The following is a 24,909-nucleotide window of genomic DNA, read 5'->3' as shown; positions in this document are numbered from 1 at the left end:
CATATATATACAATATACAATATACAATATGGAGTGCATAGTGTTGAACTTCAGCTTTTTAGCCACACCAACGGACCAACAGTTGTTGCTGGTTTAAATTCCTGCTAAGTGACCTTAACTTCCTTTATCTGTCAAATAAGTCAAATAATATTGTTTAAATATATTCAAAATTAAATAAAAATGAGTTAATATTTCATAACTTACATTTAAAAACAATTTCATCCACTACATGGAAATATAAGTAGTTTCATCACATAATACATCATTCAAATAAGCCATAATTAAAAAGCCATCAGCCTTTTTAATTCTCATAAAGAAGTAGATGAGCTATCAGACATATGAATTTGAAGTCTCCAGAATAGTATACAGAATACCCTGCCTTGTCTTCGAACAAAATGATTGTAGACTTGAAAGAACAGCTGCCGAGTCAGAACATACTACCACCTACCTGATTTTTGAACACTCTACCCATTTCAATGTACCAAAATTGCTACCATTTCAACCGTGTACACTGCCAGTCCATCTGAAGTGCGTCTGTTTATTTCAATATTTTTTGACGGAACTGCTATTCCACACCCTGTAATTCCAGTATCTGGATTTTTAGCACCATCTCTGAACACATGAATACGCTCAGGGTATTCATTCAAGCTGTGAAAATGAAATGCTGAAACAAGATTGACTCTTCCTTTCATTTTTCTCTTCGGATCCAGCAAGTACCAGTCCACAGGAGGGGTCTCCAATAATCATGGAGGAACCACAGGGTTCAGACACATGACACTCCTTAGCCCACTGATTCCCCACCTTTCCAAAATGATCCTTCTGACTTCTTCCATACTCCCAGCATTCCAAAAGTACCTCCTTTGTGGGATGTGCATCACCATGACCACCAAGATGAACCCAGTAATTCCCCGATACTTGCTTCCTCCTAAGATCTAGAGGCATTTCTCCCATCTCCACCTGTAGGGCCCTGACCGGAGACATTTTAAAAGCTCCACAGCACACTCTAAGGGCTTCCGATTGCAGAACATCCAAACGTCTCAACACAGAAGGAGCTGCTGAACCATATGCCACACACCCATAATCGAAGACCGATCTAATTAATGCCTGGTAAAGTATTTTCAAAGCAGAAGAGCTCGCTCCTCAACCCCTGCCAGCTACACACCTCATAACATTAATAACTTTTTTGCATTTGGTTTCAATCCGGTCAGTATGCTCCCTCCATGTCAGTCTTGAATCAAACACAACACCTAAGTACTTAAAAGAGATATGGCAGCCTCGCTTCTGTCAGTCTGCCCCAGGGCAGCTGTGGCTACAACTGTAGCTGCCTCCACCAGTGTGTGAATGTGTGTGTGTGTGAATGGGTGGATGACTGGGTGTGTAAAGTGCTTTGGGGTCTCTAGTGGGGACTAGTAAAAGCGCTATACAAATACAGGCCATTTACCATTTAATAATAGCATCAGTTGTGTTACGAGCTGTCCTGAAACCACTGTCCTAAAGCCCCTTTTCTTCCAGCTCAAAGGACAGTCTTACCATTATCATACGTTCCATTAACTTGCACACATTTGATGTAAGAGCGATTGGTCTGTAGCTATCTGGTTTAGATGGATCCTTCCCGGGTTTTCTTATTGGCACAATAACAGCCTGTCGTGGTCTGGGTGGTTTTCCACAGCATCAGCTCCTCCCCACTGGGTGGAGTCTTTGTTGTTCCTCACCTGATGGCAATCGTACCAGCAGTATTTATGACCGGCGCACTCAACTGGTCTTCGCCAGATTATCTGCCAACTTTAGTCAGTTCTCGGCCTCACGTCCGTTCCTTGGTGACTAATCGTGTGTATTAACCGAATCTCTGTTTTTCTCGTCAGCCTCTGAAACCCACCTACCAAGCTCTCCTGGATACCAGTTTGCTGCCTGCCTCCCTGCATTGCATGCAGCACCCACCTGGACCTCTCCTGCCTCCCCCCTCCACGCAACCCCCACCTGCAAGCTTGTAAGACAGCTCAGTGTACTATCCTTAGATTCACTCGCAAACCTCTGTGGGATTCCCCTGACTGCTCTGTCCTCTGTTTCAGTGCCCTGGCCCGCCACAGTTTCCTCTGCCCAGTACCTGCACCCAGTTATCCCTGCCATCTAGTTATCACCACAGTATTTTTCTCTCGCCTCAGACATCTAGTTTATGTTCATTGATTCTAGTCTGCACTTTCTGTTAGCCTCTGAGCATTGTAAAATAAAATCTCTTTTCGTTACACCTCACCCCTGGCCTCCGGTTTTGAATCTGCACTTGAGTCCATCCCATGTCCACGGGCCACTGCGCCTGACACAGCCTCCCTCCAAGTACTTGGGAGCTCACTCTTAATCCAAACTGTGTTAACCAAACACAGCAGTTTATTAAGCGCTTTCGTACCAAGGTTCTTCAACATTAAATAACAAATTTGATCCTTTCCCGGGGGTGTGGGCTTTGTTTTTTGAAGTGCTCTCCCCATTTCCTCCCGAGAAAACACCGCATCCAAACTACTGTCTATGTGCGCCTTTCTTACTAGAGCCTCTGAATACCGTGTTTTAGTTTGGCACATTCTGTCTTTTCCCAACACTGATATGTTATCAGAGCAATGAATCTTAGCAAAAGTTTTCATCATAGCCTCCACTTTTTCCTGAGCTGTTACAAAGTTCTGTTGGCCTGAAGATAGAACTGGGTAATCCCATTCCCGCCGGTCACCTCCCATTCTTCTGACCATGCCCCAGACCCTACTGTGGGGGAGTGGTTCTTCTTATTTTAGAACAGAACAACCTCCAACTGCTCTGCTTTGCTTGTCTCACTGTTCTCCTGACCACTCCCACTGCTTTTCTGTATGCAATCAGAGCTTGTATGTTAAGGGTTCTTTGGAGAAATATAAAAGCCTTGTTTCTTTCCTTTACAGCAATTCGACATTCCTCTGTCCACCATGGCACCAAAGTCCTACTTTCCTTACCTTTACTGGTTGGGATTGAGGCCTTGGCGGCTACCATAAGTACTTCAATAAACTGATTATTCATTTGATCAACGCTACCAGACTCATCAACCTTGTCAATCGTTTCCTCACATAATTTTTGGAATTTTGTCCAGTCAGCCCTATGAAAACTCCACTTCTTATGCACCTCTCTTAGAGATACCTGTATCTTCCCTCCAACATCACAGAAAACAGGATAATGGTCACTGCCTATGGTAGTGTCTGTTCATGGTCCACTGACTTATTCCTGCAAGGACAGTTGAGACTAGAGTTAAATCCAAAATTGACCCTGTTCCATTAACAACATTACATCTGGTCCCCCTACCATAATTCAGGCACATCAAATTGCATGTATCCATCCATTCCTCAATTACCTTACCATTTTTATCTGTGTGTGTGCCTCCCTACACTCTGCTATGGGCATTAAAGTCCCCACACCAAATAACTCTACGACAGTCACTTCTTTCAATTGAATGAAGATGCGGCAGCTCCAATCCGGCACAAGGATTGTAGAAATTCACAATAACATTTGGTTCATTCCTGTCCCAAACCTCAATAGCAATATACTCCAAATCATTGCCTTTACCCAGGAGTCTATATGGAAGGTCTCGTTTGACAAACGTTGCACACCCTCCCCCTCCACCACGGTCCCTGTCATTTCTTATTATCTTGTACCCATACAACACAAAATCCAAAGAAGATTTAAGCCAAGATTCCTGTACACAAATGACATCCGGTTTAACATCAAGTAGTTTGATGAAATGCTTCAACTCTTGGCCATTGACCAACAGACTCCTTGCATTCCATTGAAGAATAAGTACCATGATTACATAAAAGAACATCATGTTTCCTGACTTGACTGATAATTGAGGTTGTCCCACTCACTTCTTCCCACGTCAGTCCTACTAACCCCAAGTGGTTAATCGCCGCCTTAACAATGAGCTGAATTTTCTCCTGCTTAGATCTCACATCAGCTGTGGTGTTTATCACTCCTGCAATGAATGTAACCAATGCCATCTTATCAATAACCATACTATTCACGTTGATCCGGGTAACTCCTTGATCCCGTGATGCACCCTGTCCTGGGTTTACGTTGACCTGTTCACTCACTCTCATCACCCTCACTGCTTCAGCATAGGAGATCTTCTTCTCTACCCTCACTTTTTTCACACTTGTTTCATTCTCTCTCATCCAGCATATGCAACACTGTGACTCCCACCGCAACTACAACACTTTGGTTGAACTCCATCTCCACATTTCCCATAATCGTGATCTCCACCACACCGAGCACATCTCCTCTTTTCCTTACAGTTTTTCGCTAGCTGTCCAAACCTTTGACAGTTAAAGCATTTCAGAGGTTTTGGAACATAGGCTACTGGATAACTAATGAAACCCAAAAACACTTTCCTTGGCAGATTTCCTTCTTCAAAGTGTATCAGGATACTTTCGCTATCTACCTTAAGTCCTTCTTTTGTTGCTTTCATTCTGACCACAGAAATCACATTTCCTCCTTTGATTTTGCTTTTCATATCATCCATTTTCACACTAATTTTCACACTCCCGTCTGTGCACCCACTTGCCCAGCATTTCTACTTTAAACTTCCCAAATTGTTTTAAGTTCAAAGCCTTGTTGAGCTGCTCTTCATTCACATATTGCACAAGAAGATTTCCATCTGAGAGTACCTTAGCAGAAACTATATCTCCCACTTTACTGTTAAGTTCAGCTGTCAACAAGAATGGACTCAGTTTTTTAATATGGACTTGTGTTTTTTCATTGAATCTCAGAACAACAAACAGTCTTGTTCTCTCTCTAGCTTCTAAAGAATCATCCCTACCACTACTGCTCCCAACTCTTTTACGCTTTTCTCTCCTCTGCTCACCTTGCACTTGCTCCAGAGGCATTTCTTCCTCTTTGGCAAAATCAACATAGTCTTCCCAGCTGCCCACAGCTGACCCACTCACGGAACAGTTGTGCTCAACCGCCGCCACAGGTGGACTGCCAACCAGGTTTGAATTTTTGGCACTGCTCCAACCAATTTTGCCAGCAGATGCCGCTGCCATCCGTCCTCTCTCCTCCATCCACCTCTCACCCAATGCTCTGTAGCCTCATCTGCATTCATACGGAATCTCGCTCAGTCAGCATAAGTAGGAGGGATTTACTTCTCCTAACCAATCACAGGCAAGTGTGTATGGTTTAAGCCAATAAGGTGAAAGGATGGCAAAATAAACTTGACTGGCATACAATTGAGCCAATAGAAAATAGGTTTGGCAAAACAGACCAAATAAACTATAGTGAATTATAAAAAAAATAGATTAGACAGAAAAGGAAAAAGAACAACTGTGGAAGCTCAATTCCACTGGGCTACACTGACATTTACAAATGCTCAGCACTTGCCCAACATAGAGACACAGAAATGATCGCTGTACACACACTCACACTCCCCATACATACTCTTGGCAGGCTTGGCAGGTGGCTGCCGATGGTGTGGTGTGGCGGAGGCTGAACGTGGCTTAGCAGGTGCCTGCCGACAACATAGCGTGGCGTGGCTGGTTGGATGTACCATGGTGGGTGCTAGACGAAGCTTGAGTTAGCAGGACCAGATGGCGCAATGAGCTCTGGCTGAGCAGGTGGATGGCCAGGCCCACCTGAGTCCCCAGCTGACACAGTAGGACCCTCAACGAGCTTGCCTGAGCCCCCAGTGGAGACAGGAGGCTTGGGACAGGCTCGACTGAGGCCCCAGCGGAAAGAAGAGGCTGGGCGGCTCAATTGGACTTTTAACAGGAAGAAACCTCCAGCAGAACCAGGCTCAGGGAGGGGTGCTGTCTGACGCGATTGGTTGGGGGTGAAGGGAGGGAGACAAGACAAAGGACATACTGAGGAAGAGAGTCAGAAATTAATAATAACTAATTATTAAATGCAGAGTGGTGTATAAACACATAGTGAGTGTAGAAGTGTAAGGCGAACGAGAAACGTTCAGTGCATCATGGGAATCCTGCAGCAGCCTAGACCTATTGCAGCTTAGGCTTCACCTGACTATATGCTTTGTCAATAAGGAAAGTTTTAAGCGTAATTTTAAAAGTGGAGAGGGTGTCTATCTATATATACACAACACTATTTATTACATATTACTTTTTTTTTTAAAACCAGCTTGTACATTATTTATATATATATATATATATATATATATATATATATATATATATATAAGATGGGGCCTGATTGTTGAAGACCTTGTATGTGAAAAGCAGGATTTTAAATATGATTCTGAATTTGAGAGGGAGAAGGCAGTATAGGAAAAATATGCGCCCTATTTCTAGTCCCTGTCAGTACTCTTGCTGAATACTGAGATAAAATAAAGTGAGACCTTTATTATTATTTTCTTTAACAGTATTTCAATGCACACACACACACACACACACACACACACACACACGCGCATGCATGCAGGCACACACTCATACGCATGCTTTCTCTTTATCCTTTTGGTGCCCTCTTGATGGCTTTGTTTCCATGTCAGCTGTTAAAATGCTGTTAAAATTCTTCAGATGCCAGTGGCTGATTTGGGTCAGTGGACACTTTATCTGTTTGTGTGTATATGTGTGTAGACATCTGTTTTAAGAAATGTTTTTTTCAAATTAAGAAAAAAGCATGTTTAAAAGTGAAATGATGCACAACATGCATCCCAATCACTGGCTATTTTGTGATTAACCATTGTCACTAGGTGCATTAAGGGGAACCTTCTAAGAGCCTTTTCAAAAATACAAACCCAATTCTAAAGATCTGGGCACACTGTTGAAAATGTAAACAAAAACAGAATTCATTGATTTGAAACTTGCATAAACCCATATTTTATTAATGTTTGCATTACGACATCAACTTTTTTAAACTGAGAAAATATATCATTTTAAAAAAAATATGAGCCCATTTTGAATATAATATTAGCAACACATCGCAAAAAAGCTGATATTCAATTTTTAATTCAATTTTATTTATACAGCGCCAAATCACAACAACAGTCACCTCAAGGCACTTTATATTGTAAGGTAGACCCTACAATAATACATAGAAAGAAAGGCAATGTACTAAAACAAAATGCTGGAGAAAAATTAAAATTACTTGGCAGCATTTCAGTGACATGAAACATCAAATTAATCTCTGGTACACTTGCCGTAATCTAACTCTGACCGTGAACACCATAGCTCCTGTGCATCAATGTATTCACAGTGCTTTGCTGTAAACTCACCACAGAAATGCAAGGTAACCTGTTTATTCAACACTAAAGTGCCGAGTAATTTTCATAACACAAAGTTAGTATACCTTAGTTTATTTTGCAGAACATTTCAAATCGTTCTCAAACTCTAATAAACCTGGTGTTTGCCAGAGGGTCTGCAGATGGAGATTAGCCCAACGCTATAATCTGGCATATTTACATTTGTTTAAATGTTCATTAATATGTATTGCCCCTCTTTCTAAATAAAATTAAATTAAAAAAAAGATAAAACTCTGTAATGAATTACGGTCTGATTTTATTGGCCATTCGGGGGAATGTGCGCTGATGGTGCGCATCCTGCCCGGACTGTCAGCTGGTGAACCAGATGGCTATTACTTTGTGCCCACTACTATTAATGGAGTTTCCCATTGAGCACATTGGCATGGGCCTCATCGACCCATTTCCTCAGAGTGGACGGGAATATTGGTTTGTATTAGTTCTGGTGGATTTTTCAACTCCTCCTTGAATCGCTACCTTATCGTGGTGGAGGGGTTTGTGTGTCCCAGGGATCCCAGGGGCTATGTTGTCTGGGGGCTTTTGCCCCCTGCTAGGGTCTCCCATGGCAAATTGGTCCTGGGTGAGGGACCAGACAAAGAGCGATTCAGAAGACCCTTATGAAAAGAACATCGAGGGAACAGTTTACCCTGCTCGGGATAGGGTTACCGGGGCCCCGCCCTGGAGCCAGGCCCGGGGAGGGTGCCCAAGGGCGAGCGTCTGGTGGCCGGGCCTTAGTCCATGGGGCCCGGCCGGGCACAGCCCGAAGAGGAGACATGGGCCCATCCTCCCGCAGGCCCACCACCCGCAGGAGGCGCCATAGGGGTCGGGTGCATTGTGTGCCAGGTGGCGGCCAGGAGCAGAGGCCCTGGTGGACCCCCGGCTGCCAAGACTGGCAATAGGGACATGGAATGTCACCTCTCTGGTGGGGAAGGAGCCTGAGTTAGTGGAAACAAGGTGGAAGGCCGGTCGCCGAAGGCGGCCGGGCTTCAATGCACAGGCCTTCCTTAGTCTCCACCCAGGGGTCCACCTTGATCACACTACAGACCTGTAGAAGGGTTCTATTCCTTATTGAAAATTGGGGATATCAATAGTTTCGTAATGTGATTGAAATATTTTAATTAGAGGAGGAGGGAGAGATGAGGGGAGAGAGAGAGAGAGAGAGAGAGAGAGAGAGAGAGAGAGAGAGAAATGAGGGGAGAGAGAGAGAGAGAGAGAGAGAGAGAGAGAGAGAAATGAGGGGAGAGAGAGAGAGAGAGAGAGAGAGAGAGAGAGAGAGAGAGAGAAAGGGTTAGGTTTAGGGCCCAAATAAGTACCAGCATGGGGTTTAATGAGGTTAGGGTTAGGATAAGTTACAGGGTGGGATGTTAGAATAGTGTGTGTAAGTACTCAACAATCATCATAATCGTTCGAGAAACACACACATAAACCATTAAATAAGTAAAACTCCTTAAATTTGTGTTTTTCAAAATCCCTTTTCATTCAATCCCCTGGGGTACATTGTATTTAATTTAGCAATCCAAACCTTTTCGGCCCTCCTCCTCTGTTGGATTGACCATCTAGGACAGGGCTGCCCAATCCCAGTCCTCGAGAGCTACCGTCCTGCAGCTTTTAGATGCATCCCTACTCCAACACAGCTGAATCAAATGAATGGCTTGTTATCAGGCCTTTGCCAAACACGATGGCATGCTGAAGAGGTAATCAAACCATTTGATTCAGCTGTGTTGGAGTAGGGATGCATCTAAAAGCTGCAGGACGTTAGCTCTCGAGGACCGGGATTGGGCACCCCTGATCTAGGATTTCCCTCCAACACAGTGGCACTAACAGATTCCCAGTTATGAGACAGAAAGTGTCTTACCAGATATGTATGGCTGTTTTTACCTTTTAAGATATTGTGCCTATGCTGTGTGAATTTGGTCAATAGTGTATTACCTGTCTCACCGACATACTGTAAACCACATTTTTTACAGGTGATCAGGTATACACAGTTTTTGGATCTGGGAGTGCCATGACACTGTGATAGGAAAACATCTTTATTCTTCCCAGATCCTTCCCAGACGCCTTAACGCCCACTCACATCCTGGGCCATCTGACCTCAGGAATTCGCATGATAAGGTGGGGCCAGGTTTCACAATGAACACACCCGAAACTCTGGCTGTTTGGGACCCACACCCAGTTTCACACCTTGGCTCAGGCGATTAGAGGATCATCAGGGGGTCCTTTTGTCCCTCTGTGGGGGGTCACTCCCACTAGGTTTATATCAGGGACTCTCCACCATTTGACCTTAGAACTGAAGAAGCTTCTCGGATGAGAGGTGAAACGTCTTCAAGCAACTTAAAGAAGTCCAGACGCTTTTCTTTGCAAGCTCCTTTGACTACGATGACCTGGATGACTGAGAACCTTCACAGACTTGTTTGATGATTGTTGACATGCTCTCCAAATAGAAGTTTTTCCTCCTAGCAAGGAAATATAGGTGCAGCAGTCAGAGTATTGCTGAAAGGGATCTCCTGAGAAATCTTCAGAGGCCCAGTGAGAAGCAAGATCCATTCCAGGCATAGCTGACAGCCCAGGCAGTGGTTGAGGTCAAAGGTCAAGCTGGTTGGGGCCCATCATGAGATCAGACTTTGGAGCCACAGCAAGGACCACGAAACTGCGTTGGAATGAGAGCTGTGCCAAAGGGGGCTATCCAGAGGCCAACAGAGGAGATTGTGGACAACAGACAGGCACCTGAAGGATGAGGGGAGCGTGCCAAGCTCCAGCGACAGCGCAGAGGGAGTCTAAGGATGGCATCATGATTCTGTGAAAAGCACAGGAACCAGAAGCTATGGTGGTGATGACAGCAGTTTCCTATGAACATCACCTAATGCTGTGCCACTATACTGTGCATACGATGACACTCTGAAGACTGCTGGGATCACAACAGCAGTAAGATAACTGAACCCAGCACCCTTTCCACAGAGGGGTTTTTCTGCAGAGCGTGGACAGTGGAGGAGTCATAAGTATCCCCCTCGCAGGACGAAGGCCTGAAGTGAGGTGATGGGGGTTGGTAGAGGCCATAAAACTAGAGTGCTGAAGAGGTCTGCAGCTTTGGAGATAGCTGAGACCCATGTTGACAAACAACAAAACCAACTGGTATGTTTGAATGTTTATTCTACATACATTTGGACTCTGGTCCTATGGACAGTGATGGAAACAACTGGAAGAGACATTTATGACGCCCTGCAGAGCTCAAACCACCCTGCAGAGAGACATGTGATTTGCACACCCGGAGGAAACACCACCAAGCTGGGATGTTTTTGAAAATGTTACTTTTTTATTTTAACTATTGAATTAGCAATTCATTTGTTTGCTCGTAGGATGCAGTTTGCCATTGGATGAGATCAATGAGGACTGGGATAACTGCTAATACATTTGTTAAACTGTACTTTTACAGTAATTTAGGGTGATTTGACCTATGCTGAGTATAAAAATGTTTGCATTGAAACTGTCAGACATGAGGTATTCATAACTGGGAACTTTTCTAGCATAAAGGTCAAAAAGGGGGGGGATGTTAGGTTTTGTATTGTTGATTGTCATTTATGCTTAGAAATATCTACTTATATATGCTTAGAGTTTTATAATTAGTTGTAGATTGGTAGAGGTTTGATCCTTGATAGTCTGCAAACTTTGTGTGCATTAGAGAGCACTCTGGGAGCACAAGAGAGGTCGTACCTTGTCTTATTGTTGGTTCAGCCCAGATCTCGCTTGAAGTCTAGAGGTGATCGAGCGTTCGCTCTAGCTGCACCTGAGCTGTGGAACAGTCTCCCGATTGGCATCCGGGCGTCTGATTCTATTCAATCTTTTAAATCACGGCTTAAAACATATCTGTTTGAACTTGCTTTTTCTACCAGTTAAATTCTCGCCTTGCTTCTAGTGAGTTGTTCTAATGTTCTAATGTGTCTGGTTGTTTTGCGTTGTCCTGTGCTGTCAATGTTTTCCATCACTGTGTTTGATGGTTCAGCTTTACAGCTTTACTCTGCTATAGCTGTGTGCTATAGTTTATTCTTATTAGTGGTTTTTACCTGTGAACATAATCTCACACTTATATGACTCTGACGTTATAGTCTTAATTATTTTATTATTTTTTTGTTGCGTTGCCTATGTCCTCTATCACTGTGTATGATGGTACAGTTCTTCTTTGCTACAGCTGTGTGCTATTGACTGTTCCTATTAGTGGTTTTTACCTGTGAACATAATCCCACACCTATATGATTCTGATGTTTTAGTGTAAATCATTTTATTGTTTTATTGTTTCATGTAAAGCACTTTGGCATGCCCCTGGTTTTTAATGTGCTCTATAAATAAAGATTGTTGTTGTTGTTGTTGTTGTTGTTCTACGGTAGGATTAACGTAGCTACGTCTGTTCTAGTCTAAGTGCTTTTTGTTTAGATGAACTGCTGGACTTCCTCACCGTGTTATCTAGGGTGAACCATCTAGGGTGAGGGGGAGACTACCCTCTTCCTGACCAAGGATGTACCTTTTGTGCTTTCATGTTATATGAGCCTTTGATCAGCAGCACCACACACACACACACACACACACACACACACACACACACACACACACACACACACACACAGGCAAGGTACTCTTTGTGTGTATGTAGACATCATATGTTAATGACCCTATGCATATTCATGTAACCACAATAAATGGAGTGCTATGGGGAGCCTGGCTGAGAGTCTGACGGAGGTCAAGTGGTGGAACGACACTTGGCTCCAGGCAGGTCTCCCTCATGCATGACCCAGATAGCAAGGAAACATTGAAACAATGTTGAGTCAATATCAGGCGATGTCATTGATTCAACGTTGAAGTGTGACGCTGACCTAACGTCACTCTTGCACCCTTTTTTAACGTTGAAACAACGTCAGGTTTTGATGTTGAATCAATGTTGAAACCTGACGTTGATTCAGCGTTATATTTTCTAATACTGTTGACATTGAAACAATGTCAGATTCTGATATTGAAACACTGTTGAGCTATGGTGTTGATTTTCCACCTCTTTCGCACAGTTGCTTTTTATTAAAACAACAGTTAAATCATGACTGGAAATCTACCTTTCTTTATAGGTATTTTAACCAATACTAAACTACTGCATGTTTCCATCAATACTTCAACCACCTAAACACATAATTGTACTTATTCCTTAAATTGGACACCCTTTATAAAAAAAACCCCAAATGTCTCACAATGTATCATGTCAATATTATTATCCTAAAATAAGAAAGCATTGCATGTGATGTAACAGAGAAAAAAAAAAGAAAGGTCAATAGTCATGTTTCGTTTGCTAAATATTTTATTAAAAGACAGTTTCCTATTTACATTTATATGTTTCACAGAAGTTTGTAATTTTTTACTCCGGGATGGGGATGCATGATGTGGTCCTGCACCACCCAAACGATCTGGGGCGTATCGGAGCCATTTCTGCACTGCTTGCGCAAAGACAAACTCGGACATAGAGTTTGCCCCTAACTGCTGCGTCAGGCCATCTAGGACAAAAATACACACACACACACAAACAAAAAAAGTGAATTAGAGCACATGAATAAGCTCTTGTTAACTGTCTTCAGCGGGGAGAAAGTATGTAAACTCCTAGGCTGATAAACATGAACGTCACCAGGCGTAAATCTGCAAACTGCCGCATTTGATTCCCAAAGAGCTATGAGCGGAAAAAGTGATAAGTCTTAGCATGGTGTGCCGTGTATCCTTTAAAACAAAATAAACATGGGGTCCTTGGGCTGTACAAACTACAACCCGAGGACTAAACAAGCCAAAGACCAAAGACTCCATCTCCAGATTAACCGGACATGAAAGTCTTGTTATTAAGAAAGATAAAGTAATATAGCAAAAAAACAGTAAAACTTACCAAATATGCATTTGCAGAGCGCTGTATCTTTAAATGCCCTTTTTTGCTTTGTCTGGTCCTTGGTTTTTTTCCCTGCCCAAGTACCGAGGCCAGCTCGTTTGTAATAGCATAAGCCATTACACGGCGGACTCGCACCTCCAGTGTGGTCCCTCCAATCAAGGCAAAGCGTCTCACCTATAGACACATTTTAAGAGATGGAATTAGCGTGTCTCATGTCTTAAATGTGTACACAAGTGCTTGTGTGTTTAATCAACAGGCCGTTGTTATGTATTTAAATCACATCTGACAGCTATTACACTTTATAGTTACAAAGTGTACATAAACTTTATATAATTACCATTGCCTTATTTGCCTCTTGTGATTGAAGAGCTGGCTCTGCATTGTTTAGCTCCTCAATGTTGTGCAAGGGCAAATCCAGAGCCAGTACCCCAGCATCTACCGATTCATTGCAGCCGGTATTGCGGATGGCTCTGACCTCCTCACGGAGTTCGTTAACAGCTCTCGTCAGGTCTGACAGAAAAAGATAATTTTTTTTAAGTATTTAAGAATACAGACAACTTGTCAAAAGTCTCCTTGTGTCACACACAGATATGTACAAAGACACTAGACAGTATTTTATTACCTGGTATTTTCACTCGAGGGGCCTGGGGAAACCATTTTTTTGTGGGCTGCTCATCCTCTGAGTCACTATATGTGTACAGGGGATTTGGTCTAAAGAAAAAAAGTTGAAAACGGTCATAAGTAATTACAAATGTGCTTTTGGAATATTATTTCCTAAAGTTACAGTTTAATTTATAACAACACACACAGGAAACGGAGATGTGCAAGAAGGTACAGTATACAAGGAATTTTTGAAGTGCACAAGTGTACACGGTTTTGCATTTATAAAAAGTTTACAAGCTTCCACTTTTTGGACTATATTATGTGGTGATATAGCAGTATGCAAGCACCACAGATATGTATAAAAGACAAGATCATAAATTCTTAGCAATCAAAGATATGTTTGTGAAATAAAAAAAGTTTTACTTGTGCTTTCTTTTATGACTGGTCTGAGTTTCAGCTTCGGACTGAAGGTCAGACGTATCACAGTGTTCACTTAGATATTTCTGAAGACTGCGTTCTGCTTCGTGAAATGTGTCTGGAAGTACAAACACAATGTATGGCCAGACATAAATTAGGACACGAAAAACTTGTTATTGTTACATTTATACAACACCAATCCAGATGATACCCACCATGGCTTATTAGAAGTCGGACTGGTGCATAGGTGAGCCATGTTGCACCAGGATGAACTCTCCTCTTTACTGCGTCGTGGATCCTGAATGTGTCTCACGGAGGATATGGAGGCCATGACAATTTCTCCCCATTTATCCATGATCTAGGGACTATTTCTGTACCACCAGTGCTAAACTGCACAATGCACCAGCCTTTCATTTTTTATCTTTTTTTTAATTTGGAGTCCTTTTTTGCCCTGTCTAGGATAAACAGGAAACAGATAATTACAATATATTTCATAGTCACTACAAAACTTGATCTATTGATTGAACTAAATAATAAATAATAGCTTAAAATGTATATAGGCAACAATTACAAGCAAACCCGTATATGTAAGCATTTAAACACTGAAGATAATAAAATTAACAGTATTTTGTCTAAGTCTGCCATTGTAGGAATTCATGGCACCGAGACAAAAACATGGCGCACAGTGTGGCGTCAAAATAGGCGCACACCTTTGACGCTGCGTTTTCTCAGTCTTCCTCGTCCACACGTAAATGCTAAACGCAGTTTACGTGTGGACAAAAGGTGCAAACGCAAGTTAGGTGAGCGTGCAGCGTAAAGTTTGAATTGAGTGCGAATCGAAGCGGGTGCTCTCCAATCATTAAAAGTAACAAAGTCATTGAACACATTTATACATTTACCTTTACGTTTATCAATCATATATCACAGATTTACAATTTTTTGTAGTACTATGCTAAAAAGCAACTACAGAGCGAAAGTCTGGGTCAAGCGCCGAGGCGACGGCAAGAACAAAGGAACCCTCGAAGCGTTAAAGCTAGCTTTGTAAGGAAATATAACAGAAAAGTATGAAACCAAAATGTTTTCTTTGTTGATAGACTTTGTTTGCAGTGCAATTTATTTGTTGCCGGATTGTAAGAAGTGTCATGGTCCGGGTGTGTGCCAGTGTGTCTCCCTCCGAGCCGGCGTCTCCACCCCGAGGAGGGGCCTCAGTGTTTTTGCTCATCGCTTACACCTGTGGGTAATTTAGCCGGGGACTCATAAGGCCAGCGTACTCAATCTCTCTTCGCCAGATTCTCTGCTAACATCAGTCAGTGCAGGCCACCACCATCATTCCCTATGTATTTTGTGAATCACCTTGCCTCACTGTATGTTTGTCTTTTGTGCGCCTCTCTCTTAGCTACACCCAACTGTCAACCCCTGTCGAAGAGCTCCTACTTGGATGCTGGACCATCTGGCAGTCCCACAGGCTATTACCCAAATTACCTACCTGCCTCTCTGCCTCCACGCCAGGAGTTTTTTGGATTTCACACCCGGACTACTCACCCCTCTACGTCATCTCCGACCTCCTTTGGCAAGTACGCAGTACGAAGGAGGATTCTGAATCAGCAACATATTCATATGTCTCCTTATCCGTATCTGAACATCTGCACTCTGTTACAGTGACCCCGACCTTTTCCTGGATCAAATGTGACTTGCTTTCCAGTCCAATCCCTGGAATAGCTGTCCTCTCTGACCCGGACCAGATCATTACTTAGTTTCAGTGGTGGAACGTCGTACTTGTCTACTCTCACCTTTTGTTTATGAATATTTGTGGAAACAAACTTTATTCTTAAAATCTACTTACGAGCTGTTCGGCGTCCTGCGTTTGAGTCCTGTCACTCGTCCAAAAACGGTCTCGGCCGTAACAAGAAGAAAGTAGACACAATTTCGGGCTCCCACATTTTATCCGAAACTTTACATTAACAAGTTTGTTTTGTTTTTTTTACTGTTATTCAAATGCAACCGTGGAAATAAAGAATAGAACAAAAGTCATTCATTCTTACCTTATACTAATCGTGGTGCAGGCCAGTGCAGTGCATGAACTGATGCCTTCTCCGGTCAATTCCGCTGAGAGTAAATCTAATGTCCCGCTTGATAGGGGTGCTGCGGAATAGTCCAAGTGGTAGCAGCTTTAATTTCCCGCTCAACCATAAATCGATGGTTTTTCAACGTGATTGTTGTCACCTTGTCAACTATAAATAGATCAACAATCAACGATGACAGAACAACAGTGAATCAATGTTATTTCAATGTCAGTGTCAGGTTTCATCAGTATTTCAATGTTGTTTCAACATTGGTTTTGTGTTGACATTTCAATCCTGACGATTCTGATGGTTCAGATGGAAAATCAACATCTGTTCAATGTCTCCTTGCTATCTGGGGAGTAACAAGAAGAACTTTGCCTACTTCGTGTCTTGCTTGCTGTGTAATTATATTGCCTTCAACGTTCCAGCGAATAGGTTCAAGCTACAAACCTATCAACTGGACCAGCTCTTTATCCTCTCGAGGATACTTGAGGGTGCATGGGAGTTTGCCCAACCAGTCTACATGTGTTTTGTGGACTTGGAGAAGGCATTCGACCGTGTCCCTCGGGGTGTCCTGTGGGAGGTGTTGCGGGAGTATGGGGTGTCTGGCCTATTGCTATGGGCCATTCGATCCCTATACGACCGTTGCAAGAGCTTGGTTCGCATTGCCGGCAATAAGTCGGACTCGTTCCCGGTGGGTGATGGGCTCCGCCAGGGCTGCCCTTTGTCTCCGGTTCTGTTCATAATTTTTATGGACAGGATTTCTAGGCGCAGCCAAGTGGCGGAGGGCTTTCGCTTTGGTGGCCTCAGAATCTCATCTCTGATTTTTGCGGATGATGTGGTTCTGTTGGCTTCATCCGGTGAGGGCCTCCAGCTCACACTGGAGCGGTTCGCAGCTGAGTGTTCGCAGCTTTGACAAAAGTCCAGCTGGGATAACCACATTTACTCAGGCACATTTACAAAGGTTACTAATATGTGTCAGGAGTATTGGAGCAGTTGAGATAGCAGAACACAGAAGAGCTCCCTCGTCAGGCCAGGACTCTGCAGTCTATTTACACCTACAGGCCAGTGGACACTCTTTCATTGATGAGGATGTAACATCTTGGACAGGGAGGAACGCTGGTTTGAGCGCGGAGTCAAGGAGGCCATTTATGTGAAAAGGGAAAGACCATCTCTGAATCGAGGAGGGGGCCTAAGGGTACATCTTTTGCCATCTTACAATGCTGTGATTGCAGCCATTCCCCAACTCTATGTGAATGGTACTCATGGCCATTGATCAGTGGGCTTTGATCAGTGGGTTTTGGTCAGTGGTTGTTGATCAATGGTCATGAGAATTTGCATAATTAAGATTAAGGAACTGACCTCCTAGCCCATTGTTCCTTCAGTGGGCTGGTTTCAGTCATTATGCAAATGTGCTGTTTATAAGATTGGGGAAACCTGCAGTCAGCTGAGACTGAGGAAGTCACTTGGATGAGTGACGAAACGTTTCTCCCACAAAACGCTACGTCCAGATGAACAAAATCAACTTTTGGAGATTTACTTTCCTGGATGATTGAGAATGCATCAAGACATAAAAGTAGGAATAATAGATGAGTGCCTGGTGTAGCCCCATAGTTCTTATGCAGAAGAAAGACAGGGCTATACAATTCTGTGTTGACTATTGGAAGGTGAATGAAATGTCACAGTTTTATTCTTATCCCATGCCTGGTCAACAAGCTCCTCCACCAGCTAGGTACTGCTCATTTTTTCATGATGCTGGATATAACCAAAGGTTACTAATAGATTCCCTTGTTACAGAGTCCAATGAAAAAATTGCCTTCTCCACTCTGTACAGTTTGTACCAATGCATCATACTTGTGTTCAGCTTGTTCAAACTGGGTGCTGCATCTGTATACTGCATATACGGGTACCTACCTGGTTGATGTTATCATCCACAACAACACCTGGGCGGAGTATTTGCAGACAGTGGCCACGGTTCTTGAGTCCTTAGGTAGGTGGGGCTTATGGCCAAAACGAAGAAGTGTGTAGGCGAACAGAAGGATGTGCAGTATCTGGTACCACTTGGGAGGCAGGCTATTCTACCCGCATAAGTAGAAAACAATGGCTATCACAGCCTGCCCATGTCCCAAGACCAAAAAAGAGGTGAGATGGTCCTTGGGGCAAGCCGGTTATGACCACAGTGTGACAAAATGATGGACCCAACCACATAGTTCACACTTTTGACACTTTTATACGGTTGCTGTTCTGCTGGTCCAGGGCAACCTGCGTGAAAAGCGGCGGTGGCGCAGCAGTCGAGGATATGAGCTGAGGCTCACAGCTGGTTGACAGTGTGCTGACCTCTGGCGAAAATGAGGCCAGTCCAGATGACGTGCTTGCGTGGGGATCTTTCCCCCATGGGATCTTGGGACACCAGTGGGCGCAGTGGCGGTGACGGCCAGGAATTGATCCGAGTTGCCAAACTCTCTAACAGGTGCATCCGGCGCTCGGACTGATCCTGCAGTCATTCCACCTGGCAGGCAAAACACTGCAGCCTGCTCACTCCGCATAGCTGCAAGCTCAGCCACCATTTGGGCCAGCACCTCCAATGGCTGGTCGTGGTTCCGCCATGCCACAATCCTGATCCTGGGTTTCGACACCAGTATGACAAAATGGACCCGACCACATAGTTCGCAATTTCAACACTTTTATTCAGTTGCTGTTTCCTCTACTCCTCGGCCGCAGCTTTTCAGCTGCCAGCCACACACACAACAACACACCTTAGGTCCCGGCACGTCTTATCCAGGGGAGGTGGGATGAGCTGATGAAGTTCTGGTGTGTGTCAGCCTTCCCTGCAGCCATGCCACAAACCATGCCCTGCCACATACAGGTTTGACCAAACTTTGCGGAGTTGACCAGCCCCTTGGCTGATCTCATCAAAAGGGTGCCCCAGATGTGGTCCAATAGATGCAACAGTGTCAGGTGCTGTTTGCGCAGGTAAAGGAGGCTCTCTGTAGGGAATCCCTGTTACCCCCTCTTATTTTTTTACCTCTTTTTTGTCCTGGAGACTGATGCTTTGAACAGAAGGCTGGGGGCTGTTTGGTCCCAGCAGGTAAGGAGGATTGACCGCCTAGTTGTGTACATCACCCGGAAACTACTGAAGTGAGAAGCCCAGTACAGCACCAAAAGGAAGCAGTACTTGACGGTCCAGTAGGTGGTCAACTCCCTCCTGGGCTGCCCTTTCAGTTCAAGGTTATTTATTTGCCATTTGTGTATAATCCAGCAGTCAAGGCACATTGGAATTCTTGTGCAGAGGTCTCTCAGAAAGACAAACTAAATAAGACAATACAAAATACAAAACTAATATAAATGATAAGTTATACCCCTTTTACAAGGTGGCAGCATATACACAGACGTCTGATTATATTGCAGATATTGCATATATTGCACAGTTAGGCTATGCACATTTCTGAGGTAGTGTGATAGTGTGGGGTTATTATTGCACATTGTTCAGTAAGGTTTTTCGTTTTGCCATCGGTCTGACTGTGGTGGGAAAGAAGCTATTGAAAAGTCTTGTTCTGTGAGTGATGATACTCTGCTGTGTCTTAGGTTGTATGTGCAGTTCTTGTGTCTGAGCAGAGAGTAAGCTGGATGGAGTGAGTCCCTGATAATTCCCTCTGCTCCATCTCACACTCTGTTTGGATAACACGCTGCTGCAGTGGCTCCACCGCAACGCCAACGCCAACTGCAACATGATGGTACCTTGCTTTGGAGCCTTTTAAGTTCAGAGTGGTCCAAATGCTGGGGGCGCAGGTGGTGGTGGCTGATTTCCTATACCCTTCGTGGAGATGGGTGGAGTGGGGGAGCTGTGGCTGAGATGCAGGGTAGGGACGGAGCAGCGGGTTCAAGCTGTAGTGTCAGGGGAGGCTGGTTGTCACAGCCAGCGAACATCATCTAATAGTAGTTGCCAGGGAAGAAGAGGGAAGTGGAGCGGCTCAGCTGACAGAGTGGACCTGTTACTTTTCCCTGGAAAGTGCAAAAGACAAAAGTAAACTGTTACCGTAAAGCAGCCATATCTGAATTGTCTTTTTACAATGACATTATATGTAGGCTTTAAATATATATATCTATCTATCTATATATATATAATTTTGAGTCAACTATTGTTGTGATTCGGTGCAGGATGAAAATGGCGACTGCAGTGCTGACTGTACTAATTTCTTCAAAATTCCCTCTATTTTAGTTTGCCATTGATCACTTTCTCATGCTTGTGTGGCTAAAATGAATAAATAATATATAATCTTAAGTAATCACAATGGTTCTTTGATATCAACAAATATCAACAAACTGGGCATGGATTAAAGTATGAATTTTAGTAGCAGACTGCTTGTATTTCAGTGTCATCATCTCTTACATCATGATGCCAGCTGATGATGTTGCTTTAGTGATATAGATAACATGAAGTGGTATATGGTAAGTGGAATAGCATTTTTGCACTCTGGCTAAATACCCATTGCACTCTTTTCATTACAACCTACAGTCTCCCCTATATTCATACTATATTACAGTCTCAGAAAACACCATATCACCATATTAGCACATCATTGGAGGCAAATGGGGCAAATAGAGACACGAGAACCTGAAATTCTTTTCTTTTAATACAGTTTGTGTAAAGGCATTTTAAAAATAGGTAGCCCTATTATTATTCTTTTCAATGCAAGATTACCATATCCTAATGTAAGACTGTAAGGTTTAGCTTCTTTAAGTTTTGTGAAACCTCTCGTGTTTGAGAGGGGTTTGAGTTACTGGACTTAAACATGTCCAGTCACTTTCTTTCTGAGCTGCTTAATTAAAGCTGTTCTGTACTATTTCACCATGTTTTTTAGGAGTCTTTTTCTAAACAGTTCTAGAGTTTGCAATTTGTGTCAAAAACAGGGACTCCATGTGATTGTGGCATTTAACCCTTGGAAGCCTTTATTCTTTTCGGCTCCACAGTCGAACAGAAGACAACATTTTCGCATGTTTGCATTTAGTGAATGTGTAATTATAGCATATTGTGTCTGGCAGCCATGGCAGTAGTCGCCTGTCCACTCGCATTAACTTGACTTAATTGTGTGAATATCTGAAGAAAGACATGGCCTGATTTTGGACTGGGGATGTTGCATGCTTGTGTGTGTGTGTCACTACTGTTAGATTTATAAAGACACTGCAAAATATATAATTATATATAGTGTGTTCAGTGCTGCAAATATGTTTCAGTATGGAAACAGGCTCTAATCATTCATCATTTATTATATTTTTGTGTGTCTGCATTCATTTATTATTCTCTGATTTTAAATTTAAATGCGTTACATATATATACTGTATAAACAATGGTAATTTAAGATCCAACCCATAAAAGAAGAGCCAGAAAATTCAGATTTTTTGGAACTGAGATGTTTTAACCCTTAAAACAAAATCCACATTTTTTTTTTTTGCTATATCATGCTGTGTATGATGTATTTTTATTCTATATTTATTCTATATTTTTTGTATCACATTTGATACATTGGGCGTTTTTGGCGACTTCTTGTTAACAACAATGTTAATTTTAGACAAAAAAGAGTTTTATCCATAACATTTTGAAATTATGGCAAGTATTGACCATGTTGAGGAGGTCTCAGAAACTCTATGTCTGTGAAGGTTCTCAGTCATCCAGGTCATCGTAGTCAAAGGAGCTTGCAAAGAAAAGCGTCTGGACTTCTTTAAGTTGCTTGAAGACGTTTCACCTCTCATCCGAGAAGCTTCTTCAGTTCTAAGGTCAAATAGTGGAGAGTCCCAGATATAAACCTAGTGGGAGTAACCCCCCACAGAGGGACAAAAGGACCCCCTGATGATCCTCTAATCGCCTGAGCCAAGGTGGGAAACTGGGTGTGGGTCCCAATCAGCCAGAGTTTCGGGTGTGTTCATTGTGAAACCTGGCCCCACCTTATCATGCGAATTCCTGAGGTCAGATGGCCCAGGATGTGAGTGGGCGTTAAGGCGTCTGGGGAGGGATCTCAAAACTGGATTATAGATGGCAGAGAGTTGGTGTCGTAAACCCCGCCTCTGTTCAAAGATGGTCGCTCACAGTGGACATAGATGGCTTCTTTCACTCCTCTTTCAAACCATCTGTCCTCTCTGTCCAAAATGTGAACATTGGCATCCTCGAAAGAGTGACCTTTATTCTTAAGATGCAGATGGACTGCTGAGTCTTGTCCTGTGGAGGTGGCTCTTCTGTGTTGTGCCATGCGCTTGTGAAGTGGCTGTTTGGTCTCTCCAATGTAGAGGTCTGGGCATTCCTCGCTGCACTGTACAGCATACACCACATTGTTAAGTCTGTGTTTTGGCAGAACGGGTCGAGCTGGCTCTGACGGCGGCGTGGCAACCGCAGGACCAGACGAGGCAGGACCAGACGAAGGCGGAGCCGGACCAGGCGTGGATGATGAAGGCATGGAACCTGACGGCAGCGGGACGGCTGCAGGCGGTGAGGTGAATGCTGCAGGCGATGATGTAGAAGTCGCGGGGGATGAGTCAGCAGGTGACGGCTGAACAGACTTCCCCGGACCGTCAGCAGATGTGAGGATGTGCTGGCTGGGTCCTCCAGGACCCTCAGCTAACGAGGCGTGGTGCTGGGCGGGCTCCTCGGACCCTCCAGCAGACGTGGCATGAGGCTGGACGGGCTCCTCGGGCCCTCCAGCAGACGTGGCTTGAGGCTGGCTGGGTTCTCCCGAACCCCCAGCAGACGAAACCCGAGGCTGGCTGGGTTCTCCCGAACCCCCAGCAGACGACACTTGAGGCTGGACGCGCGACTCGGGCCCTCCAGCTGAGATAGACGGCTGAATGGGTCCCTCTGGTCCTCCAGCAGAGGACAGGGGCAGAGGGGCGGTCTCACTAGAGCTCTCAGCAGGGGATGACGGCTGAGACTGCTCAGTAAAGTCCTCTAGTGAAGCTGCTGGTGCTGGCATCTTGACCTCTAGAGGTCCAGAGTTGGCTGGTGACTGACACCCAGCCTCTGGGGAGGCCCTAGAGGGAGCAGCTGTCTCTGAGATGGCCAGCTTAAGTGAACCAGCTAAAGTTTGTATGAAGTGTGTTCCCTGCTTGTAATGAGGTTGTGAGGGTGATGATAATCAGAAATAAGCTGTTGCAGCCTGACTTCCAGAACGTAGAGAAACGCTTCTCCCTCATGCTCGAGCCACAGGTTGATTAGTTTTGGCACTGAGTCCGTTATGAGCTTTCGAAGCTCTGTGGGTGGGGTGAATGCCGCTGGATCCGTATCTGGCTGGTCCGTACTGTCACGGCGAGTGAAAAGAGCCGTGTAGAAAAGGAAAAGGAGGATCCAAACGCAGGCAGTTGTGAAGGTGTAAAGGTGATTTATTGAACACAAAAGAGAGGCAAACGGCAAAACGGAGAACTAAACTATACTGGGACAACTAAACTACTGAGCACGAACCTGAACATAACGGAAGGAAGACGATGGTACATGATGATGACGGCAGGGAACACACGGATGAAACATGGTGGATACGCAGACGGACCAGCAACTACAATGACAGAGGACACGACTTAAATACACCCAGAGAAACACAGGGGAATTGCACACAGGTGGTGGACACAGCTAGGAATAATCAACAAGACGAGACAGAGGTAAAACTGAACACACTCACATGAGACGCAGACCTTCACAATAAAACAGGAACAAGAAACCATCACACTAAGACGCAGACTCGACAGAGAGACAAACAGAAAATGACACATGAAACTAAACCCACACAAAACATGAGAGCACAAATCTTAAACCCAAATAAACAGAAACATGGAACTCTAACAATAATAATCATCGCACCCAAAACCACAACAATCATTCAAGAAATAAACTAACAATCAAAACTCAAAATACTGGTTCGAAACTGACCCAGAACCGTGACAAATTCAGCCAATTAATTTTTCATCTGCAGGGAATGTCTGGAGATGTTTTTTCATCATTCATGAGGACCTGATGTGCAGTACAAACTCCACAGCACTGGTAATGAAGTCACAGCAGATACTTTAAGTATAGTTACTTTCAGCTTACTTAGCAGAGTTAAAATGAAGCTTTTGGGTAAGTTTAATAAGGAAGATCTGTAGGCACACATCTGTCTGCTTCCCAGATGTTGGTGGCTTCACATCCCCTCCACTTTGCCACACGGCCAATCAGCCTACTCTCCATATACTTTAATCTCACTGCTCATTTGTCATTTTCTCTTGCAGAGGTTTGCAAAGAAAAAATTGGATTGTCAGGGCTCTGTGTGTGGGCAGGTGGAGATGTGGATCCAAGTGCAGGACTCTCAGACGGAAATATAACTGAAAACCACAGCTTTATTGCTGGCACCAACAAAACAGAAACCAAAACATGAAAACACTAACTGGAACACACAGGCAGGGTCTGAGGGTACGACGCGACACTGAGCACAGGAAAACACATGGCTAATATACACAGGGTGGTAATCAGCGAATGGGCAACAGGAGGGAGACACAGCTGGGAGAGATCAGGGTTAACGAGATGGGGGGGGGAACCAAGCTGCACACACTAACATAAGACAAAGACTTTCACAATAAAACAGGAAACATGAATTACTAAACAAGCATGCAGACTTTACATTGAGAGACAGAATGACACATGGAATCTGAAATAAACT

The 24,909-nt window shown here is 43.9% G+C and overlaps 1 protein-coding gene across 1 annotated transcript; it reads right to left on the bottom strand.

Moving 5' to 3' along the window:
* Positions 1 to 13,241: 13,241 nt before the first annotated feature.
* On the bottom strand, positions 13,242 to 18,713 carry LOC146719386 (uncharacterized; the record flags this gene model as incomplete). The annotated part of the gene is made up of 6 exons (XM_085462728.1): positions 18,575 to 18,713; positions 14,390 to 14,482; positions 14,181 to 14,292; positions 13,777 to 13,865; positions 13,492 to 13,664; positions 13,242 to 13,328 (listed from the first exon to the last, which is right to left on the bottom strand). Coding segments are annotated over exons 1-6 (693 nt in total), but the record flags the coding sequence as incomplete, so codon positions are not given.
* Between the last annotated feature and the right edge of the window lie 6,196 nt (positions 18,714 to 24,909).

This window comes from Copadichromis virginalis, linkage group LG1, assembly GCF_057382275.1.
Source record: "Copadichromis virginalis isolate Kocher_CV1m ecotype Utaka linkage group LG1, C_Virginalis_male_GT1.1, whole genome shotgun sequence".
NCBI lineage: Eukaryota > Metazoa > Chordata > Actinopteri > Cichliformes > Cichlidae > Copadichromis > Copadichromis virginalis.
This window is presented reverse-complemented; position numbering and strand designations above follow the sequence as displayed.